This window comes from Hyalella azteca, unplaced genomic scaffold (assembly GCF_000764305.2).
Source record: "Hyalella azteca isolate HAZT.00-mixed unplaced genomic scaffold, Hazt_2.0.2 contig15264, whole genome shotgun sequence".
NCBI lineage: Eukaryota > Metazoa > Arthropoda > Malacostraca > Amphipoda > Hyalellidae > Hyalella > Hyalella azteca.
Genome location: NW_025945121.1, coordinates 194463 through 220554, shown reverse-complemented (window position 1 = coordinate 220554; position 26092 = coordinate 194463). Strand labels below are relative to the sequence as shown.

Genomic DNA, 26092 nt, shown 5'->3' with positions numbered 1-26092 from the left:
CTTACTTAACAGCTCAAATAATTAAATTGACCGGATCACCGCTCACCGGAATATTAAGTGCGTTTTTTTAGTGAGATCAGTAGGACTTACGAGTTACGACTTAGGACTAGGAGCAGGGGCATGAAATGAATTAGGCAATTCAGCAACGGGGAATGAATGATTTCTGGAGAGTGGACTGGAGACCCACAGGGACATACGTCATAAGATGATAAGGGGCTGTCAACGAAGTTGAGACTGTTGAGTGAGTCACACGTAAAAGCTGACGTTCCTGACGAGTGACGACACTGAAAAAAAAAATGACTGAAGTGCAGACTGCAGAACACATGGCGAACAATGGATCGACCAAATGCGGCGGAGAACCAGGTGATTCCGTAATTTTAGCAGCTGACGCTGTAATAGAATAGCACCATAGTATATATCACTGGTGTCAAAGGCATCATACCTTTTCATATTATATTGAATCTAGAAACTTGAACCATGGTGTTTGAGCCTGTCTACTCATATATCTCAGATAATATTCAACCCAGACAGTGCGGAGTGGTGAAATAAGGAAAATCAAGCACTTTTTAAATGTGAATTATCACTCCGCACTCGGCAATAGCATTTAGAACTCGCTAATAATTATAATGCAGCACGCATTATTAGCTGTGTGTTTCCTTGCAGTTGTGATCCCGCGCAGCACGCACGTCCGTCTTGTGACACGGTTCAACCGCGACCTCTTTCTCTTACTTTCAAGTATCTTATTTGTTTTACTTTTAGCCTTCTCGAAACAGGCGCTTGTTTGGCGTTAGTGCCGGCACAGTGGTACTGGCATAAAACGCGTGGCACAAAACAGTATACACTGACGCAAAACAGATATCCCTCTTGAGGGCAAATGCAGGAATGTCAGATGTGGAGCATGATTTGAATAAAAAAATGGTGCTAGACATTTAAATATGAAAATCGAAATCTCGATTGGCTCACAAATAGTGACAGTCCTAACGCCATCTACAACTTCGGCTGAACTCAGGCTTTTTTATTAAGAGGAGCGTACTTGGTACACCATTGTGAAACCGAAAAGTAGACAGCTTTTATTCATGACCATTTTTCGAAAAAATGAAAGAAAACGCCAAATTCTTAGAAAACAACAAAAAAAGGGGGTACGGTAGAAATCTATCTCCACCTGGGATTTTCAAGCTACAACATTGAGACGCATATCCTTCGATGCGTAAAGACCATATCTATCGATTTATGGTAGCGTTTTTCGAAATTCGAATTTTTGTGTATGAAGGAGCATTTTTTGCAAAATGTTCGAATTTTTTTCTATTTTCCCCTATTTCCCCCCACCCCTTTTTAAAATATTCGATGCGTAAAGACCATATCTATCGATTTATGGTAGCGTTTTTCGAAATTCAAATTTTTGTGTATGGGGGAGCATTTTTTGCAAAATGTTCGAATTTTTTTCTATTTTCCCCTATTTCCCCCCACCCCTTTTTAAAATATTTTCAAAACAATAACAAAATTGAAAAAACTACCATAAATCGATAGATATTTTAATTGCTAATAGAATGGTATATGTCTCATCGCTGTAGCTTTAAAACTGTAGGAGGAGATAGGTTTGCAATGACAATAAGTTAATTGTTCAGTAAAGCCCGACAAAGTCTCGGGCGCCTCGAAATAAGCGTTCGAGGTGGCAAGAATGCAAGACCAGGCGATACTGGAGCTCAATTCTTGTCAAGGATGGTGTGAAAGACGACACGCAAACCCTCCCGTACAACTGCAAGCGGGTAACTGAAGCACATCGTATGTGGACTAGCTATTTAAAAGCCCGTTTACACTAGTGGCAACGACATGCGCTTTGAGTCGTTTGCTGCAGTGCCTCACCGCGCACAACCGTTCACACTACTTTTGTACTCGGTAGTTTGAGAGGAGACCGCGCGCTTTGAACACCAGTTGCCACATAGACGTCAATGAGGATGGATGTAACCGAATTTGAGCTGTGGGCCATTGTTCTCGGGTGTGCTGTCGTCCGTCATTCTTCGCACTATGCTAGTTGTAAACGAGAATTTAGCATCTGTGAACAAGGCACGAATAGGAAAAGAATCGGCGACAGGCCACATCAGGCCTACACTTCAGCGCCGAGATCACTATGTTATGTTACGTTATGTTATAAGGAATAAATGACGGAGTACAATCGAGAGAAATGTTACACAATAATTTTTCCTGTCACATGTGCTTACTAACATAATTTCGCACTTTTTACAACATGAAGGTCGACTGATCAGCATTCAATAATGCAGCCAGCTTATTGCAAACCCAGTGCTATTAAACAATTAAATTTTTCACCTTCCTAATTTTGATTCTTTGATTTCCTAGTTTATAGTTCGAATATTTTCATTCTAGATATTTTAAATCAGTTTTAAAAATGCTTTCGTACTCAAGAACAAGGAATCCAAAGATGAGACTTTGTGGCTGGATATCTTCAGGGGAAATAGAAGCAATAAATTTGTATTTTATAATTGGAATTATCGAGATTGCTACTCGGAAGATTTGGTTTTTGTTAGGGCCCACTGAACGAAATATTGAACAATATTTGATATCATATAACAAATCTGCCCCGGGGGTTATTATGCTGGCGCGTCGATTGACTGTCGCTATGTTGAGAAGTTCCTTAACATCAGTTGCATCGAATGCTATGAGTGCATCAGCACTCGTGATATCTGTTGAAATAATCGGCTACTGATACACACAGAGCTCGGCTCCAGTGCTTGCTAGCTAAAGTGTTAGTGCTGAGCTGACGGTGAGGGAGGTTGTGGGTTGCCCGTCTATAGCAACTCCGAAGCTGTGACTGTAACAAGTAAAACTATTACCGATATATCATCGTATAATAACTCTACATGTATGATATAATTGAATTACTGTGCAAAAAAGTCAGCTGAATTGTGGATTGGTATTTGAAGTTTATATTCGCTGTAAGGAACTTTTAGCTCATCATTGCGTTGAAAATTTCTTCATTTTTCATAGGGCAGAGTTATTCCAATCAATTGAAGGTTTCACCCTGCCAAGAGCGACTTTAAAAAAATGCGTATTAGCGACCAGTCTGCAATTTTTGCACTGTTGCTGGTGTTGAGTCACACAGACAACAGTGAATCATCGCCAGCAGGTAGCTATAACGGCGAGAAATTGAGAAATACTCGTGTAAGTTATGTTAAGTGAAATATTAGCAGCAGTAATATTTAAGAAACAACATCGAATCGTAGATATATAGAGGTTCTTTTGTACGTTTTATTACAGCAAGTTTTTTTATATGGCGCTATTATGAAGTCATGTGAAACAAATGAAAATATTTTGTCTCATTGCGTTTTCAAAAAAAAAAAAAAGAAAAGGGTCTTGCTTCTCCAGAAATATTTTGAAGATAAATGTAGCGGTAATTTATGCATTGAAATCCTATGCGTGCCAATACTCGAGGGAAAGAACACAGTAAATACTTCGAAAATTTCCAAAAAGCTGCGAGGTCTTCCGAGGCGTCAGAAGCAGACGCCGCTATGGGCGTCGTGACGCGCCTGCTGCCTGAGCAAGCCTTCCTCTTCAACCTCACTGTCAACAGATCCATGGCAGTCAATGACAGGGACACGGTGCAGGTGACGATGTTCTTTGCTTCAATATTTATGTCCATTAGAGAATGTCCATTAGAGAGTCTAATGTACATTAGAGAGATATGTCCATTAGAGAGTCTAATGTCTATTAGAGAGATATGCCCATTAGAGAATATCCATTAGAGAATCTAATGGACATTAGAGAGATATGTCTATTAGAGAGATATGTCCATTAGAGAATGTCCATTAGAGAGTCTAATGTCCATTAGAGAGATATGTCCATTAGAGAGATATGTCCATTAGAGAGATATGTCCATTAGAGAGTCTAATGTCCATTAGAGAGATATGACTATTAGAGAGATATGTCCATTAGAGATATATGTCCATTAGAGAGATATGTCCATTAGAGAATTAATTCTGTGGTTTCCTAAACGGTGACTACAAGAGTATTGCCGAGTTATTGACACCATTTGATTGTGATAATTCTTTCGTTTGAAGAAATTTCTACTTGTGCGCTGCTTGATTACACTCCACCTGCTCTTATGTTCACCGAACTATTTCCTTACCATAAATGCAACTTGACGTGTAAATGGAAAGAACGCACAGCCCCCGAGCATCTTTACTTCTATATTCACTTCGCTCATTAAACTCTTTTTACAAACTTTTGAAACTCCAGTAGGTACATTCGAATGTGTCGAATGTGTACATCCAAAATCCTAAAAAAAGTTCTCAAACAACTTTGGATAAAAGTATAACTAAAATTCAACTTTTCATCACGCTGTAACTTGAATTGTATTGCCTGCGACCAGGTGACGGCCGAGGATGGCAGGGTGGCAGTGAAAGGCAGCAGTGGCGTGGCAGTGAGCTGGGGAGTGCAGCAGTACTTGACGCAGTACTGCAACTGCCACGTCTCTTGGGATGGCGATCAACTCGCACTGCCACAGATTCTACCAAACGCCAACTTCACGATAACTGCCAAGGATCGGTAATGCGATTTGCTTAACTTCATCGTCTTTTCTATTCCTTGCAAATTAAGAAACTTTGTGCGTCCTCTTGATCGCTTTGCGTGTTTATTTCAGTGTTTTTTTTTTTAGTTTTTTAGTGACAAGTTTATGATAATTTTATTGCAATTTATTATCCGTAATTAATATTTTGTGCTTTAAATTAGCTACAATATAAAAATTTGTTCACGTTAGTGTTAGGTTTTGATGACCAAAAGCTTCTCGTAGGTCACTGTTTGTCCCACGCTAGCTCCTTCGTTATTTATGCGGTTTGTTATAGTTGTAGAGTTTGGATAACAAGAAAAGATAGACCAGATTCTTTTAAGGTGATTATTCTCAAGTTGTAGCTGCGAATACAGGTAAATTCATAGGATACTATTCGTCCTTTTGAGTGTGTGCCCACTGAAAGAAATATGAAGGTGATTATTCCCTTTGAACAAAGCTGGCCTCCGTCATGCGGCCATGGCAGCGCAGACGTTGGCCAAAAATTTTACCACTTAAACTAACCCTGTAGCCAACGCTTTGCCTAAATATGCACATCGCACAGCTATACTATAGCCTCAGAGCTACATAGCTGATCACGCTTTAGAGACAATGTAAACCCCACTAATTCCGTACTGCTGAACCTATATAAAGTATGGGTGTATCTTGTATTTTGTTAGACATCGTAGTACGTGGGCCCTTCCGAAGATTGTATCACCAGCGCCGTTACTTTTGGAACTGACAACGTGTGTGCCTTAGCCATTTTTAGAGTGATGAGTTTTTCATATTTGCTATCATCTGACTAAGATTGAAAAACGTAAAGCTCTTCTGTCAGATCCACTGTTTCAATTTCCACGAGAGCAAGTTTTGCCACGATTTTTCCTCTCTTCATGCAGTACAATTTAACTATATTTTCTTAATTATTTCTAGCCTAATTATAAACATCGTAATAGGATAAATTTGTTTTCAAATTGCGCCGAACATGCGCGCTACCACTATATACCTCACCACCATCCCTATACCACCACCCCAACAGGTACCGATACTACCAGAACGTGTGTACGGTGTCTTACTCAAGCGTGTGGTGGCAGTGGCAGCGATGGCAGCGCGAGATCGACTGGATGGCACTTAATGGCATCAACCTGCCACTGGCATTTACAGGTACGACGTCATACTTCACACTTACATTCCCACATACAATATAAGCAAGCGGTGAATAGTTTTTGTATTTATCTAAAATGATTCTTTTAAAATGGTATCTTTAGAAAAAATTCCGTCGCGCCTATGAAATTTCGTCATTTCTATTCGTGTCATCGTCTAATGGTGTTCTTATCTCGCATTTTAGATGAATTGATTGTTTGATATTAATATTTGTCTAGAATGCATATTGAAAATTTAATTTTTTATTGTGCATCACCCTCAAGTCAGGTTTCTTTTATTTGTTTCAAAGCTCAAGTAATTTTTTGCCATTAAATTAGTTGTTTTGCCTTCTTCCTAAGGCTTGAGAGCAAATTTTCATGAATATATTATCCAACGTTCATGGATCCTCTATTTTGTGTTATTAAATGTCTTCCACTCAAATTTTTTCTAAACTTTTCCGTATAAGAATTTTGGTTAAATTTATATAACTTTTTAGTCACCGATATCACTTGTTCAATGTTTCTGCCTCTTAAGAATAGGTATCTTTCTCCTAACTATATATAATACCCATCTCGTACAATAATTCCTTTTTTTCGCGTACTATTCAAACGACCAAAATCATTATTGTCAATTAAATCGTTAAAAACTCGATACGGCCAAATTAAAAATGATCATCAAGATATTTCAAAAATATTCCTCACAATTATCTGCCTAATGACGATGCTTGCACCATGTTCTCCCTGTCCTCCATGTCACCACACTCCTCCTGCACTCCATGGTCCCCCTCCTGCTGGAGTCCAAAAAATATTCCTCATAATTGTCTGCCTAATGACGATACTTGCACCATGTTCTCCTTGTCCTTCATGTCACCACACTCCTCCTGCACTCCATGGTCACCCTCCTGCTGGAGTCCAAAAAATATTCCTCACAATTGTCTGCCTAAAGACGATGCTTGCACCATGTTCTCCCTGTCCTCCATGTCACCACACTCCTGCGTTCCATGGTCACCCTCCTGCTGGAGTACAGGGCCTATACTTTCCAAAAAATATAAGAGATCGTAAGTTCATCAGCCAATCATTGACGGCCTTTTATGCAAAATCCACCAATCATAGACAAGAAAATAGTGCGTAAGTACTTACGTTCACTTAGCGAGTTTTGAAAATATGGCCCCAGGCCAGGAGGCGGTGTGGCGTAGGGTCTACCTCGCGCTGGGACTCACGGACGAAGACCTCGACGCCTTCTTCGCTGGTCCAGCGTTCCTGGCGTGGTCAGTTGCTCTGCGTCGCTAGCGGCCACCGTGAACGCCTCCTGGCTGTAAATTTGTTTGATGTTCAGTGCAGTTGTTATTGTAAAGAAAAAAAGAATATTGAAATTGTTGCCTTCCTGGTCTTATAGTAAATAAATATTAGTGAGAGATGCTGTTACTGTACGCAAATTACAGATACAGATTATTTTGTCACCAAAACACTGATTTTACGATAATACGGATAATAATAACAATGATTAATTAACAATTATAATAATATAAAAAATTATAACAAAAAGGAAAATATGAACACGAATAATAACAATATTCCTTTGGTTTGTGTTACATCTATTTATGAAATTCTTGATGTGGCGTACATTATTCAAGAAGAGCAAAGGCAGTGTTCGTCGACATAATGATTAAATCAGTATTGAGAATTACTAAATACCTTGGAGCTGTGTTAGCAATATTCAATCAAATAACGGTTAACCGCGACTGCTGACTCCTTGCAAAACCCTCTAGACTAACTTGAGGTTGGGGATCACACGGATCGTCTAAAGGTTGTGGATCATCTAATGATCGAAAACCACTGAGCCGTACAATGTTCAATTGTGTATCGAGGAACCGCATGGGCAACCTTATGGGCTGGGGTGGACCGCTGCCGCAGACGTGGATGCTGGCGCAGGAGCTGCTGCAGAAGAACATCCTGGCCGCCATGCGGAGCCTGGGCATGACGCCTGTGCTGCCCTGCTTTGCCGGACACGTGCCCGCCGCCCTGCAGAGGTACGAGCTGCCTGGGGATGCATGGGTACCGATTTGTAAGATCTTCATCACGATCACTGAGATCTTGATCACGATCGCCAAGGTCTTGATCACGATCGCTAAGGTCTTGATTACAATCACTAAGGTCTTGACCACGATCACTGAGACCTTGATCACGATCGCCAAGGTCTTGACCACGATCACTGAGACCTTGATCACGATCGCCAAGGTCTTGACCACGATCACTGAGATCTTGATCACGATCGCCAAGGTCTTGACCACGATCACTGAGATCTTGATTACGATCGCCAAGGTCTTGACCACGATCACTGAGATCTTGATCACGATCGCCAAGGTCTTGACCACGATCGCTGAGGTCTTAACCACGATCGCTAAGGTCTTGATCACGATCGCTAAGGTCTTGATCACGATCACTGAGATCTTGATCACGATCGCTAAAGTCTGACCACGATCGCTAAGGTCTTGATCGCGATCGCTAAGGTCTTGATCACGATCACTAAGATATTGACCACGATCGTTAAGGTCTGACCTCGATCTGTGAGGTCATGACCACGATCGCTAAGGTCTGACCGCGATCGCTGAGGTCATGACCACGATCGCCAAGGTCTTGATCACGATCGCTGAGGTCATGACAACGATCGCCAAGGTCTTGACCACGATCGTTACAGTCCTGATTAAGATCGTCAAGATCTTATAATTACGATTTGCAAAGCATTGATTATATTGTTGATGGTTGAAATCACGATTTTGAAGAAATTCTTAATGATCTTCATTGTCTAGATCTTGATCTTTGAGATCTAGCCCACTAGCTTCAAAGTCTTGACTACGAACTTGACGAATTAATGATCATTTTGATGGTTAAGGCCAAGTTCCTATTTATAGGGAGTACGACCCTCTAGACATGGTAATGCAAAGGACAAGCTAGTGAGACTCTGCATTCAACTCTGCAGTCGTCCCGATCTGAAATTGTGCTTGAAATTGTATAAGCTATTATCGAGGTGACTTTGAACCCGATAATAATTTTATGACCTGTACTCGCAAGGAATTTATAAATTAGTCAATGCAGTAACTAACAGATGACTCTAATGTTCAAATTATTATTGTGACTGATGCTATAGAGTTAAATGAAGATATATTCTATGTGTTTACTCCCTTTTATTTGATATTCGGGCAGGTTGTTCCCAGAAGCGAACATGACGCGCCAGACGACCTGGGGAAACTTCAATGACACTTACACGAGGCGAGTGGCAGCCCCAAATGTGGGCATAGTTGTAGATTAGTGATACCTAACGTTATCCAAACAAGAAACTTTCTGTTTAAAATTTCGTGGCAAACGATATGAGATAATTTAGATTTTGCGAGAAACATATTTGTTTTTCTACTGAAAGATGGTTGTTTCTTTTAATTCTGATTTTACGACTACCGACTAACAATATTTTTCGGTAATTTTTTTGTTATGTATTAGTATTGGAAATCACAATTACCATCTGATAGTAATACATTAATTTGATGCATTTCACACTGGAAACGCATATTGTAAAAGGAAATCGGAAGGACACAGAGGAGGATAATTCTCCGATGGCGTAGTGACTTGATTGTTTTTTGAATTACCATGCATGGATGTAAACTTGAAATACGAAGAATCATGCTCATGTACTGCGAGCTATAACAACATCACAATAATCGGAATTCCTCCAAATACGAATATGTTCGTGTTGCTGACTCCGTGTGTACCGACTTGTCTAGCATAAACGTCGATAATAAACAAAAGTAATTGATGTCACTTGTTTGCTTAAATCGCAAATTAACTAAAAAGCAAAGAATAGTCCACAAAAATTCATATCTTTATAGAAAACGTTTTAGAATCTATCGCGCCCCCCTCCTTCGGCTGTGCGCGCTCACGCAGAGCAGTGTGTTGTCCCTGTTTCTGACTGTGACTTTAGGGTGTTAGCTTCCACCTCCGGGACTTCCGATTTGCGCATTTTAGAATCATTGTACATCTTTAAACTTCGGCCCAGTTTGAATTCAGCTGTTAGCTCCTATTCCCTTGAAATTGTGAATAGATAGTTTTTTTTGTGCTCCGTCTATTACTTGTATATTTAGGTTTTTAATTTCGTTCTTTGCTTTCAATGTATTAATTTGCGACTTCTGATTTGTGATTCTAGATTCTACGAACTTACGATGGAGCTGGTCACCGAAACGTTTTCTATAAAGATATGAATTATTGTGGACTATTCTTTTATTTATTGCATTTCTGCAATTTGAGTTATGGTCGTGATTATAACTCAGGACGTACATGCTGGAGCCCACGGACCCGCTTTTCCATCAGATCGGCATCATGTTCATGCAGGAGGTGAGTCACAGTCATCGATTTTACCTTAGTTTCATGTCAAATTTATAAAAATGAACCAAATTGTAGCACTTTATTTGAGGCGACGATTCGTATTATTACAATTTTTTTATATGTAATTTAAAGGTTTCCACACAGCTGCCTTCAAAATATACGAATTTCTATCATCCTCTTACGCAAATTAGTCAGACAAACTTTTTTAATAGAATTTTCTCTTTTTAAGGCACTAGGTCTACACACTACATTTTTTGCACCAATTTACTAATGTATGGTGCACTACTGTCTTCAAATCTAAACTCACGTGTCTTCCGTATGAAATACCCCCAATGCTAACCACACCCACGCCGCCGACAAACTTACACGAGTTGTTCATGCAATACTTGCGGCACCAACAACCCCCGCGTGTACAAGTCAAGCCAGCTGTTGTGTGTGCAGATGAGCGCTGCGTATAACTTCACGGACGGCGTGTACAACTGCGACCCTTACAACGAGCAGACCCCCAGCAGCGACGACCCCTCCTACATGGCGGAGGTCGGCCGCTCCATCTACGGCGCCATGGAGGCTGTGGACGCTAACGCCACCTGGTGCGTGCGTCTGATGCAAGAAGACCTATACACTCCTTAAGATCTTAAGATCTTCCCAGGTAACAAGCACCAGAGCTCGAATAGGGACAATCAACCAAGGCCATGCTGGAAGCACCACCTTTTACGGCGACCAAGCACAGTCCACCAGCGATACCGAGAAATGAACCCAGCTTACCAGAGGCCATGCTTTCAAAACTCTCTAAGTGAACGTAAGTACTTACGCTCTATTTTCTTGTCTATGATTGGTGGATTTTGTTCGAAAGGCGGTCAATGATTGGCTGATGAACTTACGATCTCTTAACTTTTTTTTAAAGTATAGGCCCTGGGCTCGAACCCACGACGAACAACTCCCATCTTCGAAATTTTCAAATTAACTCCATAAAGTCGACCGAGCGAAATTACGCTGGAAAACGTGCCATTCATGAGGCATCAGCATGTACCTGAGGCTAGTGGGTTGTGAAAATTTTATTCAGTTATAGAATTAATAAATCAGTAAGTAATTGATGGCTACAAACTAATGCGACAATATTAAAAATTTCAATATTAACCTGAAGTCTGTACACGGACAGGCTGCTGCAGGGCTGGATGTTGCTGAACGACTTCTGGACCCAACCACTAGCGGAAGCCCTGCTCACCTCCGTGCCAATAGTGAGGCCCGAAGAGCATTAATTATTGTTCCAGTTATTCTTGACCGATATCAATAAGCAAGTGATTAACTGGTAAAATGTTTGCCTGATTGCGGTCTGAATTTTAAGATCGGCTCATTGTCCAGCGCAAAATATCAATTACTAGGAACTGATCGTATGACCGCCTGATTTTTTTGTCATTTCTGTTATTGTGATCTTACCTAATTTCCGATTTAAGTTTTTCGGCTTTCGATTGATTGTGAAGATTTGACACAAGAGGTATTTTCACGATGGTAATGCGTGATTTTTAAATATCTGATAAAATATGTGTAACATTAGTTGGTTTGCACAGCAATCCTCTTATTTTTCGAACTTGCAATAATATTTTGTTCCCTACTATCAGCATCATTTAACCGTGAAACTAAGCACGCAGTTCACCGAACATTGCGTGGGTCTTGCTATATCCTCATGAATCACCTCGTAATTGATGCATAATTGGCAGGGTCGCATCCTGGTGCTTGATCTCGCAGCGGAGGTGTCTCCGGTGTACGACAAGTTCGAGGGCTTTTATGGCCAGCCTTTCATATTCTGCATGCTCAACAACTACGGCGGCACCGACGGACTTTTCGGCAATGTCGACATGCTTCTGCAGGTCCCAAATGCATTTGAAAATGTCTTCCGTATACAGAGACTTAAAATTTTAAGTTATTTCAAGGCTGCGAATGATAAACAAACTAGAACGTGAATCTACATTGGCAAGTCCCTATTCCCAACATGACGTCGCATATACAATATATAGCCAGGATCTTTCTTATCCCGTCCAATAGACTAATGTCCAATAGACTAATGTTTTTTTCCTTTCTCATAACGCCACCGATGAAAACAAACATGAGCTTACTCAATATTCCCTTTTGTTAATTCTAGAATTTAGCAACGGCCCGGGCGAACAGCAGCAACCTGATGGGCACCGGCATCACCATGGAGGGCATAGACCAGAACTACGTCATGTACAACCTCATGATGAGCCTCGCCTGGAGTGATGCTCCTGCTGACCTCCGTGACTGGTCAGCATCTCTTGATTACTTGTCCATTTCTATTAAGTCTCTTTTATTAATAATAATGGATACTTCAATCAAAGGAAAAAACGCAAACCGCTTCTTGCTCACAGCTTCCCCATTCCTCTCCCCTCACTCCCCCCTTCCTCTCCCTTACTTGTCCATTTCCATTAATGAGTGTCTTATAATAATCATGGATACTTAAATCATGATTTTTCGATAGTGTTTCATATTTCTATTAAAAATCGATTGCGAGGATATACATATACAACACTGCTGCGCCAGTTACTTAAGGTGCAACAGTGCAGAAAGTCTTTATTTCTGAACATTTTCTCTCCAAATTTTTATCGTCTCTTAAATATTATCCCTTGACCACAATGCATAGCTACATCAATTCACCCATTATTCAAACCTTTTCTATATTTAAATATCATTGTTATTTAGGCCTTGTTACGAGTATAGTCCTCTTCATCCACTGATGAAAAACGCGTTATTTTTAAGTCTGTGGAATCGAAATATTTCTAGAGGACATACGGCGATAGATGGGATTTAAAAACTATGGTCATGTTTCAAACATGCCTGGAGGCAACGTCCCTTTGCACGCCTTAGAGAAGGCGAGGTACAAATCTCAGTTGCAAACTTCCAAACATGTCCTCAGAATTGAACTCCATGATTTTGCGGACATTTTAAAGAATTGATCAGTGACTCGGCGACGGTCTTTACGAACGAGAGCCTTCATGTTGTCGATGTGTTCGTCACTTTATAACGTTGAGTGGTGTCCCAAGCGGGGCTGTCTTCAAGTAACGCTTTTTCTTTAAGAAAACCTGAAATTAACTCGTAGATTCTGTTTCAAATTGGACAGTATTCCTTTGCCTTAAGAAATACAACAATTTTCGCATCCGATTATTCAAACAGAAAAAAAAACTTGTCGATAGAGAGTCGAGTTTTGTGCCCCCCGACAAACAATCGGCAATTATGATAGGGAGGAAGTTGTTTTAATAAAACTGTTTCCATGCACGAAACAATGCAGTTAAAGTGAAAGAACACGCAAACTATTTCAGGATGCGCGACTCTAAGAGACGTTTGGTTAAATATTGAGTCAACAACCCCAGCCACAGCACAGGCACCATTGCCTTAAAATCCCCTTCACCTATCTACACTTGATCCTGAAACTTCAGATTTTAGCGGCACGGTAGACATATCACATCGCTCCTTTATACATATTCGAGATTTTACCTACTTGCGGCCTAACATCTACCATCTCGGGGCACCCTCTTCAGTGCTCTACCATTGGCACAACACCGAGAAACATACCCCAAGAAGTCGAAATCTGCGGGTCTTTCTGCTATACCGACATTGGCTCTACCCAAGCACCCCGGGCACAGCCAACGCCCGAAGGCGTCTGCCTGCGCTCTAGTAACAGTAGTGTGCTGTAGTATAGTAACAGTAGTGTGCTGTAACAGTAGTAATGGCCCATTGATTCCTTATAACAGTTTCAGGTCACGGGTAATTCGACTGAGTACCGAAGTATATGCAGTGATGTCCTAGAACATTTTAGTGATAAAAGTCTTAGGTGCATGGGTTTCCTGAAGTTAAATATCGCATCCTATTCAGCTTACTAAAGATTGTTTTATGTGGCTGACAGAGGAGCGTGTACAACGACACATCGCTCTACCACAACCACGGCCGCCACATCATCATGGTCAGACCGTCTCTTCATCTTGTGCCCGTGGTTAGACATCTGGTTAAGGAGCTCCTAATTTTACTTTTATAATTACTCTTTATTTAATATTCAATCCGAATGCCATGAACTGCAAATGCTGATTCTATGGTACTCCTAAGTAGTCTCGTAAACTGTGCTCATAACCAACACTTGACAAATCCATTTTAAAATAGTGATTGCTAAGCGTTCGGTGCCTTAAAACCTCGAAAATATTTCTTACATGATCGTCCAGTCTTAAAAAGGGGACAGGCCCCCTGGTTGCTTTCATAAGAAATGCACGTCTTGTATTTAATAACAATAATGGTTAGCAGATTATCTATGAAATAATCTAGATACTTGGAGGAAATAGTCCTTGATAGATTTGGGTTGTACAACTTGTGCAGATCCCGTATAACGTAAGTGACCTAATCGCGGCCTGGGACGAGATGATCGGTGTGATCTCCTCTGCTAAATTGACCCGTGCGCGGGGCGTGTCGCTTCCTGTGGATCTTGAACATTCAGTTGACGGAGGGGGAAAACCTGACGTTGTCCGGGGGACCAAAATGACGTCAGGGACCTTTGAAGAACCAGGCGTCCAACTGACGACGCAAGAGACTTTCCGTCATGATCTCGTGGACGTGACGAGAGAAGTGCTGCAGGTCAGTCAATGGAACAAAATTTCAATGGTGAATCGAAATTTAATGTGGTTGTTACTATTTAGTTAGTCATTCAATGTGATGGTGTTAGTTTCAATGTGGTTGTTATAGAATATACGCTGATATAGAACTTTATCGAATTAATTATTATTGTCGCTCTATGATGAAACCTTTGCAGATTGGTAATATCAATGTTATATTCACGATTCATTAATAAATAACGATTAATTACGTGCAATGAGAGGTCTTCTCAGTAAGGAATGACTCGCACACGCAGGTGTTCGGCGGCCACGTCGCCCAGGCTTTGGTGGGGGCCTACAACAACGCGTCGTATTCCAGCGTCAAGTGGGTGGTCAGGGGGGTGTTACAGGGAGGTGGTTGTGTTGTGAGGGTTGTGGTGTTGCGCTTCTGGTGATCGTTTAACGGATGATCGATGCTGCACAGATGATGGGTAGGTGGGTAGTGTTATTAGGAGGTGGGTGTTATGCGGGTGATAGGTGCTGCGCGGTCTGTGGGCGTCGAACGGGCGATAGGTGTTAGCGGGTGGTGGGCGTCTAGTGGGTGGTAGATGTTGCACAGGTGATTGGCGTGGCGTATAATGGGTGGTAGGTGTTGAGTGGTCGGTGGGCTGTGAACGGCTGGTACGTGTGCGTTGAATCGGTGATGGGTGTTAAATAAAAAGTGGGTGTTGAACGGGCGGTGGGTATTGAACGGGTGGTGGGTGCTGAACGGGTGGTGAGTATTGAACGGGTGATGGGTGTTGAACGGGTGGTGGTGTTGAACGGGTGGTGGGTGTTGAACAGGTTGTGTCTCACACTGAAAATAGTTTGCTGGTGTAGCTTGGATCACGTTTGATTGAGAATCTAAGTTAGTTTAAGAAAGCGTCGTGATGTGTCCGCTTATCACCATAGCACTGATATTATTTCACGGGAGACCAAAAACCGGTTCTTGGCATTGAAGCTAATGAAAGAATCAGGGCGATATTTCGAAGCGAGAGAGAAAAAATGTCACACAAAGAGCGTAGAATGGAAATGGTTTATGGAATAACCGAGACGATTTATTGCAGTCTTAACTTATCTTCGATCGAGCAAAGTAGTAAAACTGAGGCCATATTTGGTTGGAATAATTTCATACCTGATGTTGAGAAGCTTTAGATTTTAAATACGTAGTTCTGACTGCTCATCTGGTCCAGGAGAGCAGGGGCGGCGCTGGACGAGACTCTGCAGGACCTGGACGACCTGCTGGCGACGTCGTCCAAGTTCCTGCTGGGGCGGTGGACGGCGGCCGCCGCCGCCCTCGCCACCAATCAACAGGTTCGAAAATCGATGAATATAATTCAGGGGCCGTACTTTATAAACTCGCTAAGTTAACGTAAGTGCTTACGCTCTATTTTCTTGTATGTGATTGGTGGATTTTGCTTGAAAGGCCGTTAATGATTGGCTAATAAACTTACGATCTAATAACTTTTTTGAAAGTATGGCCCCAGCACGGGAATTTCTGACGTGTTTATCAATGTTTCTGCCCATGTTGGTCAATCTGAAAGTGGAAGATGGAATTTGTTCTCAATTCTCATCAAGCTATTATCTACATGATATTGGCACTTCTTATAAATGGTTTGATCTAGTAAAAATCAATCCAAGGTGAAAGTAATCAATCATAAAATGTGTATTAATTACTAAAGAAATTTCGTTTCTATCCATGTAGGACTTATATGATGAATTTCCCCGACCTTTCATGTGACTCTCCGTCACAACAATAGCCAACACCATCATAAATTATAGTACGAGCTGTGCATAATCAAGTCTTGAATTTAATAAATCAAATAATCTATCTAATAGAAAAAAAAAATTTCCCGAGCAGGAGGAGAACCTGTACGTGTACAACGCGCTGAACCAAATCTCTCTGTGGGGTCCGACGGACGAGCAGATTCTGGACTACGCGGTGAAGCAGTGGTCTGGCGTGATAAATAATTATATCAGACCCCGCTGGCAGGTTTTCGTGGGAGGTCTATTACAGAGTCTTAGGCTCAACTCTACCCTAGACCAGGGCAAGCTCAACAAGATAATGTTCGAGCAAGTTGAANAGGCTCAACTCTACCCTAGACCAGGGAAAGCTCAACAAGATAATGTTCGAGCAAGTTGAAGAACCTTTCACGCTCAACACCGATACACCATACCCTGTTGAACCCGTTGGTGAGTTATCTTATTGAGCATTACCAAGTTAAAAATGGAGTCATATAAGTAATGAAATACTATCTCTACGAATATCTGTTGAGTTACTCGGTGTTTCGAAAATATTTGTTAATAAAATTACATTCAATTCCCTTCCAGAATAAAGGTTTATAAATAAACGTTCTTTGGAAATATGGTGAGACGCTTAACACGTTAAGTGCGACACGACTCTGCCGGCGCTGGCAGATGGCCTAAAAACGGCCAAGTCCGCGGATAAAAAGACCTGTATTTCTAAATGTTCCGGTAAATTTATAGGTTCCGGTGCAAAAATTCAAAAATTTTCCGTTCATTTAAAATTTATTAAGGTAGTACTGCCATCCTGAATTTTTGTCCACAATCGCAATTGAAAAAACAAAATCACGGAATTTCTCCGGAAAAAAGACCCTGCAACCCACCGGTCGCTCGTGCCGCACGTAGATTGTTAAAAGCATCAACGCATGTTAACATGATTCATCAGCAAAGTGAACATGGACCTTTGCTAAAAAAATATTCAAATTTTGTATACAACATTTATTTCACATTTTATCAACATTAACCCCTCATACGCATCTTATTATATAGGCAATCTGAACCTTACAGGTGACAGCATTGACTTGGCGCTGAGCATTTACAAGAAGTATCGGCCTGCTTTTGCCAAAACTGGAATTGCGATCAGAAATTTTGAAATGGTCGAGGCTGGAGGACTCAGAGCCACAAATGGTGCATCCTCAGACTGGCCTCATTATGACAAAATGAATCATGGAAATGAACGCCGGATTCAAACGCCTCACGCTGGCATTCAAGAAATCGCATTCAGGATTATGGAATCATACAGAAATAATGGGAACAACAGGCATCCTAATTCAATATTCGAGTTCCAAAGTGGCAATGCAATTCGTGCTCTGACTCCAGCTGAAAAAACAAAACTCGAGTGGACAGAAACCAAGCCTCGGCAAGCTCCAAATAATCGTAATAACATTTTAGGCTTTGACTTCTTGGGAGAAGTTGACTTTCCGAGTGCCGCCGTCAACAAGAACATGAAATCGGTCCATGGTTTCAATGGCTTGAGTTTTAAAAGACACGCTGCCTAGAAGCGGTAAAATATTATTTAGTTTGATAGAATTTCTCTGGAGAGGGATGAACTTAAATTCACTCATTGGCTCATTTGTGCAAGCTTGTTCTCTATTCTTCAGCGCTCCAAAAAATAAATATTGCATTCTTTTTTTTTATATTTTACAAACACGAAATGGAAAGGATTCATGTGATGCGTTATCTCGTTTAATGCTTCCAAAGTTCTGAGTAAGAATCAAATGACATTATCTTCCCTGCTCATATGAATTGCGAAATGCCGGCTGCCGCAAATCGAGTGACTTCGATATAGGACGAGCGACCTATTAACTGCAGCTTCAGCTAGATATAGACTTTCATCGCTGGAAATTATATGGTAAAATACGTTGGTGTAATTTAGCAGGCGTTCTTTTTTAAAGCAGGTTCTTTTGTAGAATATGGACAAATTCTTATTAACAATTTTTTCATTGGTGTTCTTAATTTGATGAATTATACTTGTAGCATTTGAGCTACCTACATTTTTTAATTTAAAAATTTCACTTCCTGCATTGTAATCACTAACAATCGAATTTCTGTAGTATATAGCCGTGATTTTTCCTTGATGTTGAGGACGGAAACCAACAGACGTCGGAAAAGTGCTAAATATGAAGTATGCTTATGCCATAGCGTTGCAAAACAAGCACCATTAGCGCCTCATCCAACGAGCATTCGCGATTAGCTCATTAGCTACTGATTTGAGAACCAAACTACGAACCTACCAAACAATTTTCGTTAAACAATAGACATGCGAACAAAATAATTCCAATATCTTAAATTATCTATCACTCCAAAAACCGAGCTGACGACGTACCAGCATCTAACTGTAACACTTACACTTCAACTATCTACTAAGAAAATCATATTAACATGGGAACGTTAAAAGACAGATGAGTAATTCCTGCAGTCATTCAACCAAAATAACATCAGAAGCATCATAAAAAAATGACAGAAATAAACTCTTTAGACTCTGAAATAAAATAAAATCGTAAACTTTACAACCAAATGTAATCTCTGTAAAAAATTGGGGCGTCTACAAGAAACCAATGTCGTTTGAAAAATTTTCTTGTTATAACGAAGGTTGTGGGCTTATCCACGACATTAACTACATTGGCTTGACCACGTCTACGTTGAGCTATCGTCTCAGTTGCCACCTCCAGTCCCCTGGACCAAGTAACCTGAGGGAGGCTCACAACGAGACCATGGATCAGCCGCCCGCACCAGCATCCAGATGCATTATTCATAGTGATACCTGATGCCTTTATTGTTAATGTTGAGTCATTAGTTATCAATTTACAAACCACTGGATTTGTCAGGACATCTCTATTAATTTCAGAGTAATTTTAGTTTTTAAATTTACTAGTTAAATCCGTTATACCAAATGTTTGTACAAATATCATTTATACATCTCAATTTTAAGCGTTGCAAAGCCTTAACTGTAATTAATAATGAATTTTTTTCCAAAATATTACAATATTATAATAGAGAAGTCTTGAATTCTAAGTTTCAAATAATAGTGAATGTTTTTTTTCCATACATTATGATTTTCTAAAATGTGACTTTAAAACTTTCTATTCGAACTGTCAAATCCTACCAAAAGTTCTATTCTCCAAACTGTAAAAATCATAAGAGAATTGTTGAATAAAAATTCCTATTTAGTCTTAAAAAACGGTTAAATATATGGGTACATTTATCTATACTGTCATGTTCACTATTTAAAGAACAACTAGTCGAAAATATGTCTCTTTCGTAAAGTTTATTTACCTTTATTCGTTTGGGTGCGCTTTGCTTGTGATATTTTAGTTATTTAACCGCTGCATTTGGATTTGTATTTTATTTCAGTAAAATTTAAAGACGATACGAGTTTATGTTTGATTTAAGAAAGATTACTTTTATTACGATAAATTTCTCAGTTGTTACTGAATGCTCACTTACTAATGCTACATTTCGCAATGACTGATTAATGTCTAGTCCACCCCTTAATATGAAACACTTCCAAGTTATTGCTGAGCCTCTTTCAAGGAATTTTCCATCTATGATCCAGATTTGCAGTAAATCGCTGGATCACTTCGGATCGATCCTCTTATCAGTGCAGGTAATTCCGTCATCTTATAGCGGCATTACCGATGGCAATTACGATCAGGATGGCTTTAGCGTTGCTTGTATAGCGGTGGCATCTAGTGCCACGGCTTGCGGTGGTGGCATCGAGTGCCACGGCTTGTGGTAGTGGCATCTAGTGCCACGGCTTGCGGCGTTGGCATGGAGCGCCGCGGCTGTTCCAATTATAAGGTAGGACAACAAAGCTCAGCGCCTGCGAGACGCCAGCAACCGGACGCCGGCTGATCGAGGGCGTCCAAAAATCCTATTTGAACTGAGATCATGACACACTCATAGTATTTAATTGATAATTTTTATAAAAAAAACAGTATGTTTGCAGTCGATAAAGAGTCATGTTTAAATTATCTGCATATTTCGTTTAAAATCATTACAATACAAAGTAAAATTAACATTTTCTATACTTCAATTAGCAGGTATATTATTTAAAACTCGTGGAAGATATTCTGCTATGGCTTATTGTGTCATGTTGACAAAGGTGGCCTAAGTCTAATTACGTACTGAGGCTAGTGTCTTGTGAGTCAATGTATGCCGGTATGCCAATAATTAATGTTTGGTCAGGCATTGTTAAGCCTGCATTGTGGCCCGCGCTCTCAATATACATGAGAAACTCGGCGTTAAAAAGAATAGATGATTAACTATTGTGCCTGGCTGCAGAGCATGGCTGCAGAGGCGCGTGTTGCCGCTGTCAGAGGCGCGTGTTGCCGCTGTCAGAGGCGCGATTTGCCGCTGTCAGAGGCGCGAGTTGCCACTGTCAGAGGCGCGTGTTGTCGCTATCAGCGTCACATTACCGGCCTGACAGAGACAGGCTCAAACAGCGCGCCTGCTCTGCAAGTCTGAGGACAATTTGCGCCAAGTCAGGCGTGAAAGAATGCCTGATGAAGGCAATGAAGCGTCGTGTGAGAAGTAGGACACATGCAAACGTCCAGTGGATGCTACATCCAATGTTTATTTCGCGGATTTATAAATCAGCAAACCGAACAGGTATAATATCATACATGTATATGGCTTAACATTACTATTACATGAAGCACTCACCTATATACTTGACTATTATTTGAGTATATACTCTGAATATTTATTTCCAATTTCTTTAGGGAGTAGTTTGAAGATATCCCAGTAGTTAATATAATTGTTCTGACAGTTTGCTTTAAAAACCCGTAGAAGATAATTTTCCCACTGCTTTATTTTACTGGAGTGAGAGACGGTTCTATTGCTGAGCAACCTAATCGCCGGTTTACTTGGATTAATTGTTAAATTTAAAGCAGGATCAACTGTACCGTCAGTCATCGCGAGCTCAGATTGAACGAAAGTGATCTTCTTGCTTCCTTATCCTTCAACAGAATTGATCGTTAAAATGCTCGAATAGTACTCAAATAGTTTACATTAAGACAGATTGATAGATAAGATAACAAATATCGTGATACACAAGTAAAACCCACGACATGAATATTACCCTAACAAAATTTAGAGTCGCCCCAGCTTCTGGTACTCCAAATCAGAAGCTGACGCGTCTGTAAATTTTCACTGGGATATGAATGACACCTCGTCCTTGTCTCATCATCGGATGAGTTTTGCACAACTAAGATAGAATAAAGAATTAATGCCCTGATTGAAAGCCGTGCGAAGTCTGAGAGCGAGGTTTTCGCGACCATCGTGTAAAATCCTTGATCTGCCCGAAGCTCGGCCAGTCTCTACCCTTGAGTTTGTACTCTTTGTAATATGATATCCTAGCCAGCGCCTTTCTCGCGGCAACTGGTCGCTTTCAGGTGGCCGAGGAATGGCCAACGGTCGGCTATAACTAATTGGACTAGGCCGACCACTGGCCACGTATTTTTCTTCGCCTCTCATTGAGTTCCCGACACCATACCGCCCGTCGTGAACTGACAGTCGAGTAATTTACGACGTCTCTTTCCCCTCAAACTTTCCACAACGTCAAAGCTCCCTGCTAAGCAGATACAAAGTCTCGGATCAAATTCCCAACTCAATTTGATCTAGAAATGAAGGACGACATTTCCAACGAATCTATTACAGTTCTAAGTCACGCCACATCCCCGTGGGTATAAAGGCTCTGCGATGTTCAGACAAGTTTTAATCCAGCATGTGGCTTCAGCGAGGTTACATCGCCGGCCCGGCACGTGAGTGAAAATTTTCCGCTGGACTAAATAGGGAGAATTTTTCGTCTTTTTGAGAGTATCTTGATGACTTGATAAGCAAGTTTCCATTCTTAAAAATCTGGAAATTTTTTTCCGCTGAAAGTGCTCTACTCACAGCACCGACTAAATATTTATTTGAAATAATATTATAAATTCGGGGTCCAAAGCATCAAATTTAACAAACAAGTTTCTTGCAGTACAACATTCACTTTTTTGCTAAATAAATTTGATGACCGAAAGATGACCGCCCTACGCAGTGCAGCAGCTTTGTCTGCACTTTTTGGCTGTAGAAGTCATGTATGTTCTCACTATCATTCCGCGTGTTTACTTTCTACTGCATAAATTTTTCCAAAATTGTCTGATAAAAATATGCATTACAAATTATTTGCTAACATCATCATTTTGAAATTTATAGTAGGCATGATCGAATTTTTTTTAAGAAATGTAACATTTTATAACAACGTCAACATGGTTCCCAAAAAGTTAAGTTGATCTAACAATTGCAGGCATAAACTAAAAGCTTTTTGCGTTAATGTTGATTTGTGACAATTTTTTCAATTCACAGCGATCAATTCAAAGACAGTTAGGGAAATAATATATTAAGGCAAGACTAAGCAGTTCAACGGTCGAGTCATAACAGTTTCATTAGGCCCGTGTTGTGTCTATACAAGGCAGGTGAGGGCTCGTAGCCTCGTGTAGCTCAGTGTGCCTGCGGCATCCGTTGTGTGTGGTTGTATGCTAACCGTGTCCGGTTCTCGCCAAGTCACGTGGCTTGAGCACAGTTACCATATAAATAATTAATTAATTTTTTTGAAATCTCTATACATCACTAATGGCATTAACATAGACATCTTAAAATCATAAAAACCATTAAGTATTCTGAGGTGGGTGTTAAAATGTTCTAACAGTAGTTCAGTTGAGACTATATTTAACGGTATCGCAATTTGATTTACGGACTGCAAACAAAAAGCAATTTCCATAATCAATCCATCAGCATATATTCCATTGTAAACAAAACAAAAATTTCTCGTGGTGTTACTAGATCAGAAAGCCTTTTTACGATTAATTCTGGGACCACTTGTTGAGTAATTTTGTCGTGTTTCTAAACAAGTCATTTTCACTTGAGGTTCAACACGGAACTTAACTTGCGTATCAACACTCAAATATTTTTCCACTCTTCACTTCACAGAGTGACAAATGTAGAAAATGTTCCTTTAATTCAGCAGTACGATATTTGCACCAACAATTGCATGATGCATACGAAAACATAACGGGAACAAAATGAGGGAAGACCCGATCGTTTGGTCAAATTAATAGGGTGTAGATTGCACATCAGTTGAATGACATTTTCTCAGATTTTTACCCTGTTAACCCTAAATGTTATACCACATCAAGATATTATAGCCCGTTTAAATATTACACCCCGCCTAGATATTATTCCATGCCTAGAGATTACACTTCGCCTAGGTATTATACCCTATCAGCCTACCATCTACTCCGTTTACAGATGACAGTATACCCCATCTAGGTATTATTCCCCGTCTGGGTATTGTATCCTGACTAGGTATTGTATTATTATTAGTCTAATTGTATTAGTATAGGTATTATTCCCGACTAGTTTTTATTCCCCGTCTAGGTATTGTATCCCGTCTAGGCATTGTATCCTGTCTAGGTATTGTATCCTGTCTAGGTATTGTATCCTGTCTAGGTATTGTATCCCGTCTAGGTATTGTATCCCGTCTAGGTATTGTATACTCTCGTCTAGGTATTGTGTGTGAGGGAGGCAGTGATCGGAGTGTGAGGTGTGTGAGGCAGGCAGTGATCAGAGTGTGAGGTGTGTGAGGGAGGCAGTGATGGGAGTGTGAGGTGTGTGAGGGAGGCAGTGATGGGAGTGTGAGGTGTGTGAGGTAGGGAGGCAGTGATCGGAGTGTGAGGTGTGTGAGGAAGGCAGTGATCTCATGTTCGTCACGGCGCTTCAAAAGATATACCAATATCTCACAGCAATATGCATGCAGCGACCCTGACTGCAAAATGTTAGCACAGGCGAAGGTTCTTGTTGTGATTCTCACTGAACTTCTCGACCGCTGCCGCTGAATATTGCATCACAAGAAGCTCCATGTCGTCCCGCCCGTACAATTGTGATTCCTTCCATTTGATTCTCAAAAGCTTCATGGGAGCAATTGGGAGATTATTTTTACAGGAATGTACCATTAACTGTAACATAGCTAAGATAGCTTATCTCGCACATGCTTTATCACTAAACATCAGGCCAATTTTCATGTTTCTGTGGATGTAAATTTCACATATTGAGCCCCAGGCGATGCTTAACTGAACCTTGTTCTGTATTTTCATTTTGTTGTAATATTCAGCATTACCCGAATAATCTGTGCAGGCTGAATAATAAATAAAGGAAATAAAATAATCGAAATAAATAAAGGAATAATAATTTCAATTGAATGCATTATAATTAGGCTGTCAACCGTTCTTAACCTGATTAATTGAAACACCAAGTAATTTATTGAATCTGAAATATTTGAGTATTATAATATTTTATAATATATTACAATAAATAAAATATTATAACAGTGACTCTCAAATTATTATAATATCAATAATAAAATATATGTAGACATCTGGATATTTTTTGCAATTTAAACTTCTTGAGTTGAAAAATGCAGGTATTTACTTGCAAGTTCATTGTTCATTCATTTATGAAAATCTCTTCCGATATAGCAGCTTTTAGCTTACAGCCCCTTTTAATTGAAACGTATTTTATTGACCACATTTGAACTGCAGAGCGAACATCTCTAACGAACTTTATCTTGGATCACAATAGTGGCTCAGACTAAATCTAATTGAATTAGACATACGGGCGAGCAGAAGCTGGCGCCTGGGTGCCATTTTTAAATAGCTGAAATCTAACGATTAACAAGAATGAAGTATTTCCGTGTTCCAGTGTGTGTTTGAAACCTAAAGGATGAGACGATGCTATGAAATTGAAGGAGTAATAAAATATGGACTGAAATGTTTTGTTTGGATATATTTTCACTGTGATTATGAAATAAATTTGTTTCCTGCATGGATATAGCCGCGTATGGTTATAATGTAAGTGATATAACAAATGGATTTAAATGTCTCTTATCCATGCCTTTCAGCTCGTCTCTTTACACTGTAGCTCCAGAATGTCGTTTGCATAGATTAAGTCAGGAATGTTCAATCAATGTTCTACCAAGCATACTGTGAAGTAGCATGGTTGCAGTGGCTTGGTTTTGGTGTTTGAGTGTTGCGATGCTGGTGATCAATGTGGCTGAAATCAGCATCAGCAGAGCGACAAACATCCACTCCACGATACAACTTGAAGCTGTAGCAAAAACAACTATTTTTTCAAATGGCAATTGGAAAAGCGAATCTTTGAATAATTATGTCGCCTACCCCGTCAATGAAACGAGAAGGTCCAAGTTTTCAGCGCTGAGGTTTTTACTTAATTTATATTCGCATACCAGAGGTTGCAAGTGCAGACGAGACTTATTTTCGGTGTGGAGAATTTTTGAACTCGAAAATTTGCGCAAAAGATGTTGCATGCATTGCACAGAAAAACCGCGATGTCAACTGAGGCATTCACCCCAACGAAATACCGCATTTTTCTCCAATAAATATTTTACGAAAGTTCACTCCACCGGAAGAGTGCGAAAAATGGAACAAAGGAAGCTTCAGTTATTTTTACCAAATAATTCAAAAGCAAAACAAAGAAGGAAGAGAAGCGACAACAGCACAGGTTTTCTCTACGGAGTAAAACTTGAGCAGGAT

General features: G+C 40.3%; 1 protein-coding gene across 1 annotated transcript; it reads left to right on the top strand.

Annotated features, from left to right (window-relative positions):
• The first annotated feature begins 2779 nt into the window (after window positions 1-2779).
• On the top strand, window positions 2780-19826 carry LOC108677060 (alpha-N-acetylglucosaminidase). The gene is made up of 20 exons (XM_047884350.1): window positions 2780-3142; window positions 3487-3620; window positions 4385-4560; window positions 5595-5719; window positions 6872-6965; window positions 7566-7727; window positions 8902-8967; window positions 10017-10080; window positions 10513-10661; window positions 11231-11309; window positions 11790-11939; window positions 12212-12351; window positions 13623-13758; window positions 13988-14074; window positions 14449-14703; window positions 14978-15045; window positions 15893-16013; window positions 16561-16776; window positions 16835-16892; window positions 17511-19826. The coding sequence occupies exons 1-20, from the start codon at window positions 3061-3063 to the stop codon at window positions 17999-18001; spliced, it is 2853 nt and encodes a 950-aa protein (XP_047740306.1). The 5' UTR covers window positions 2780-3060; the 3' UTR covers window positions 18002-19826.
• Window positions 19827-26092: the final 6266 nt, after the last annotated feature.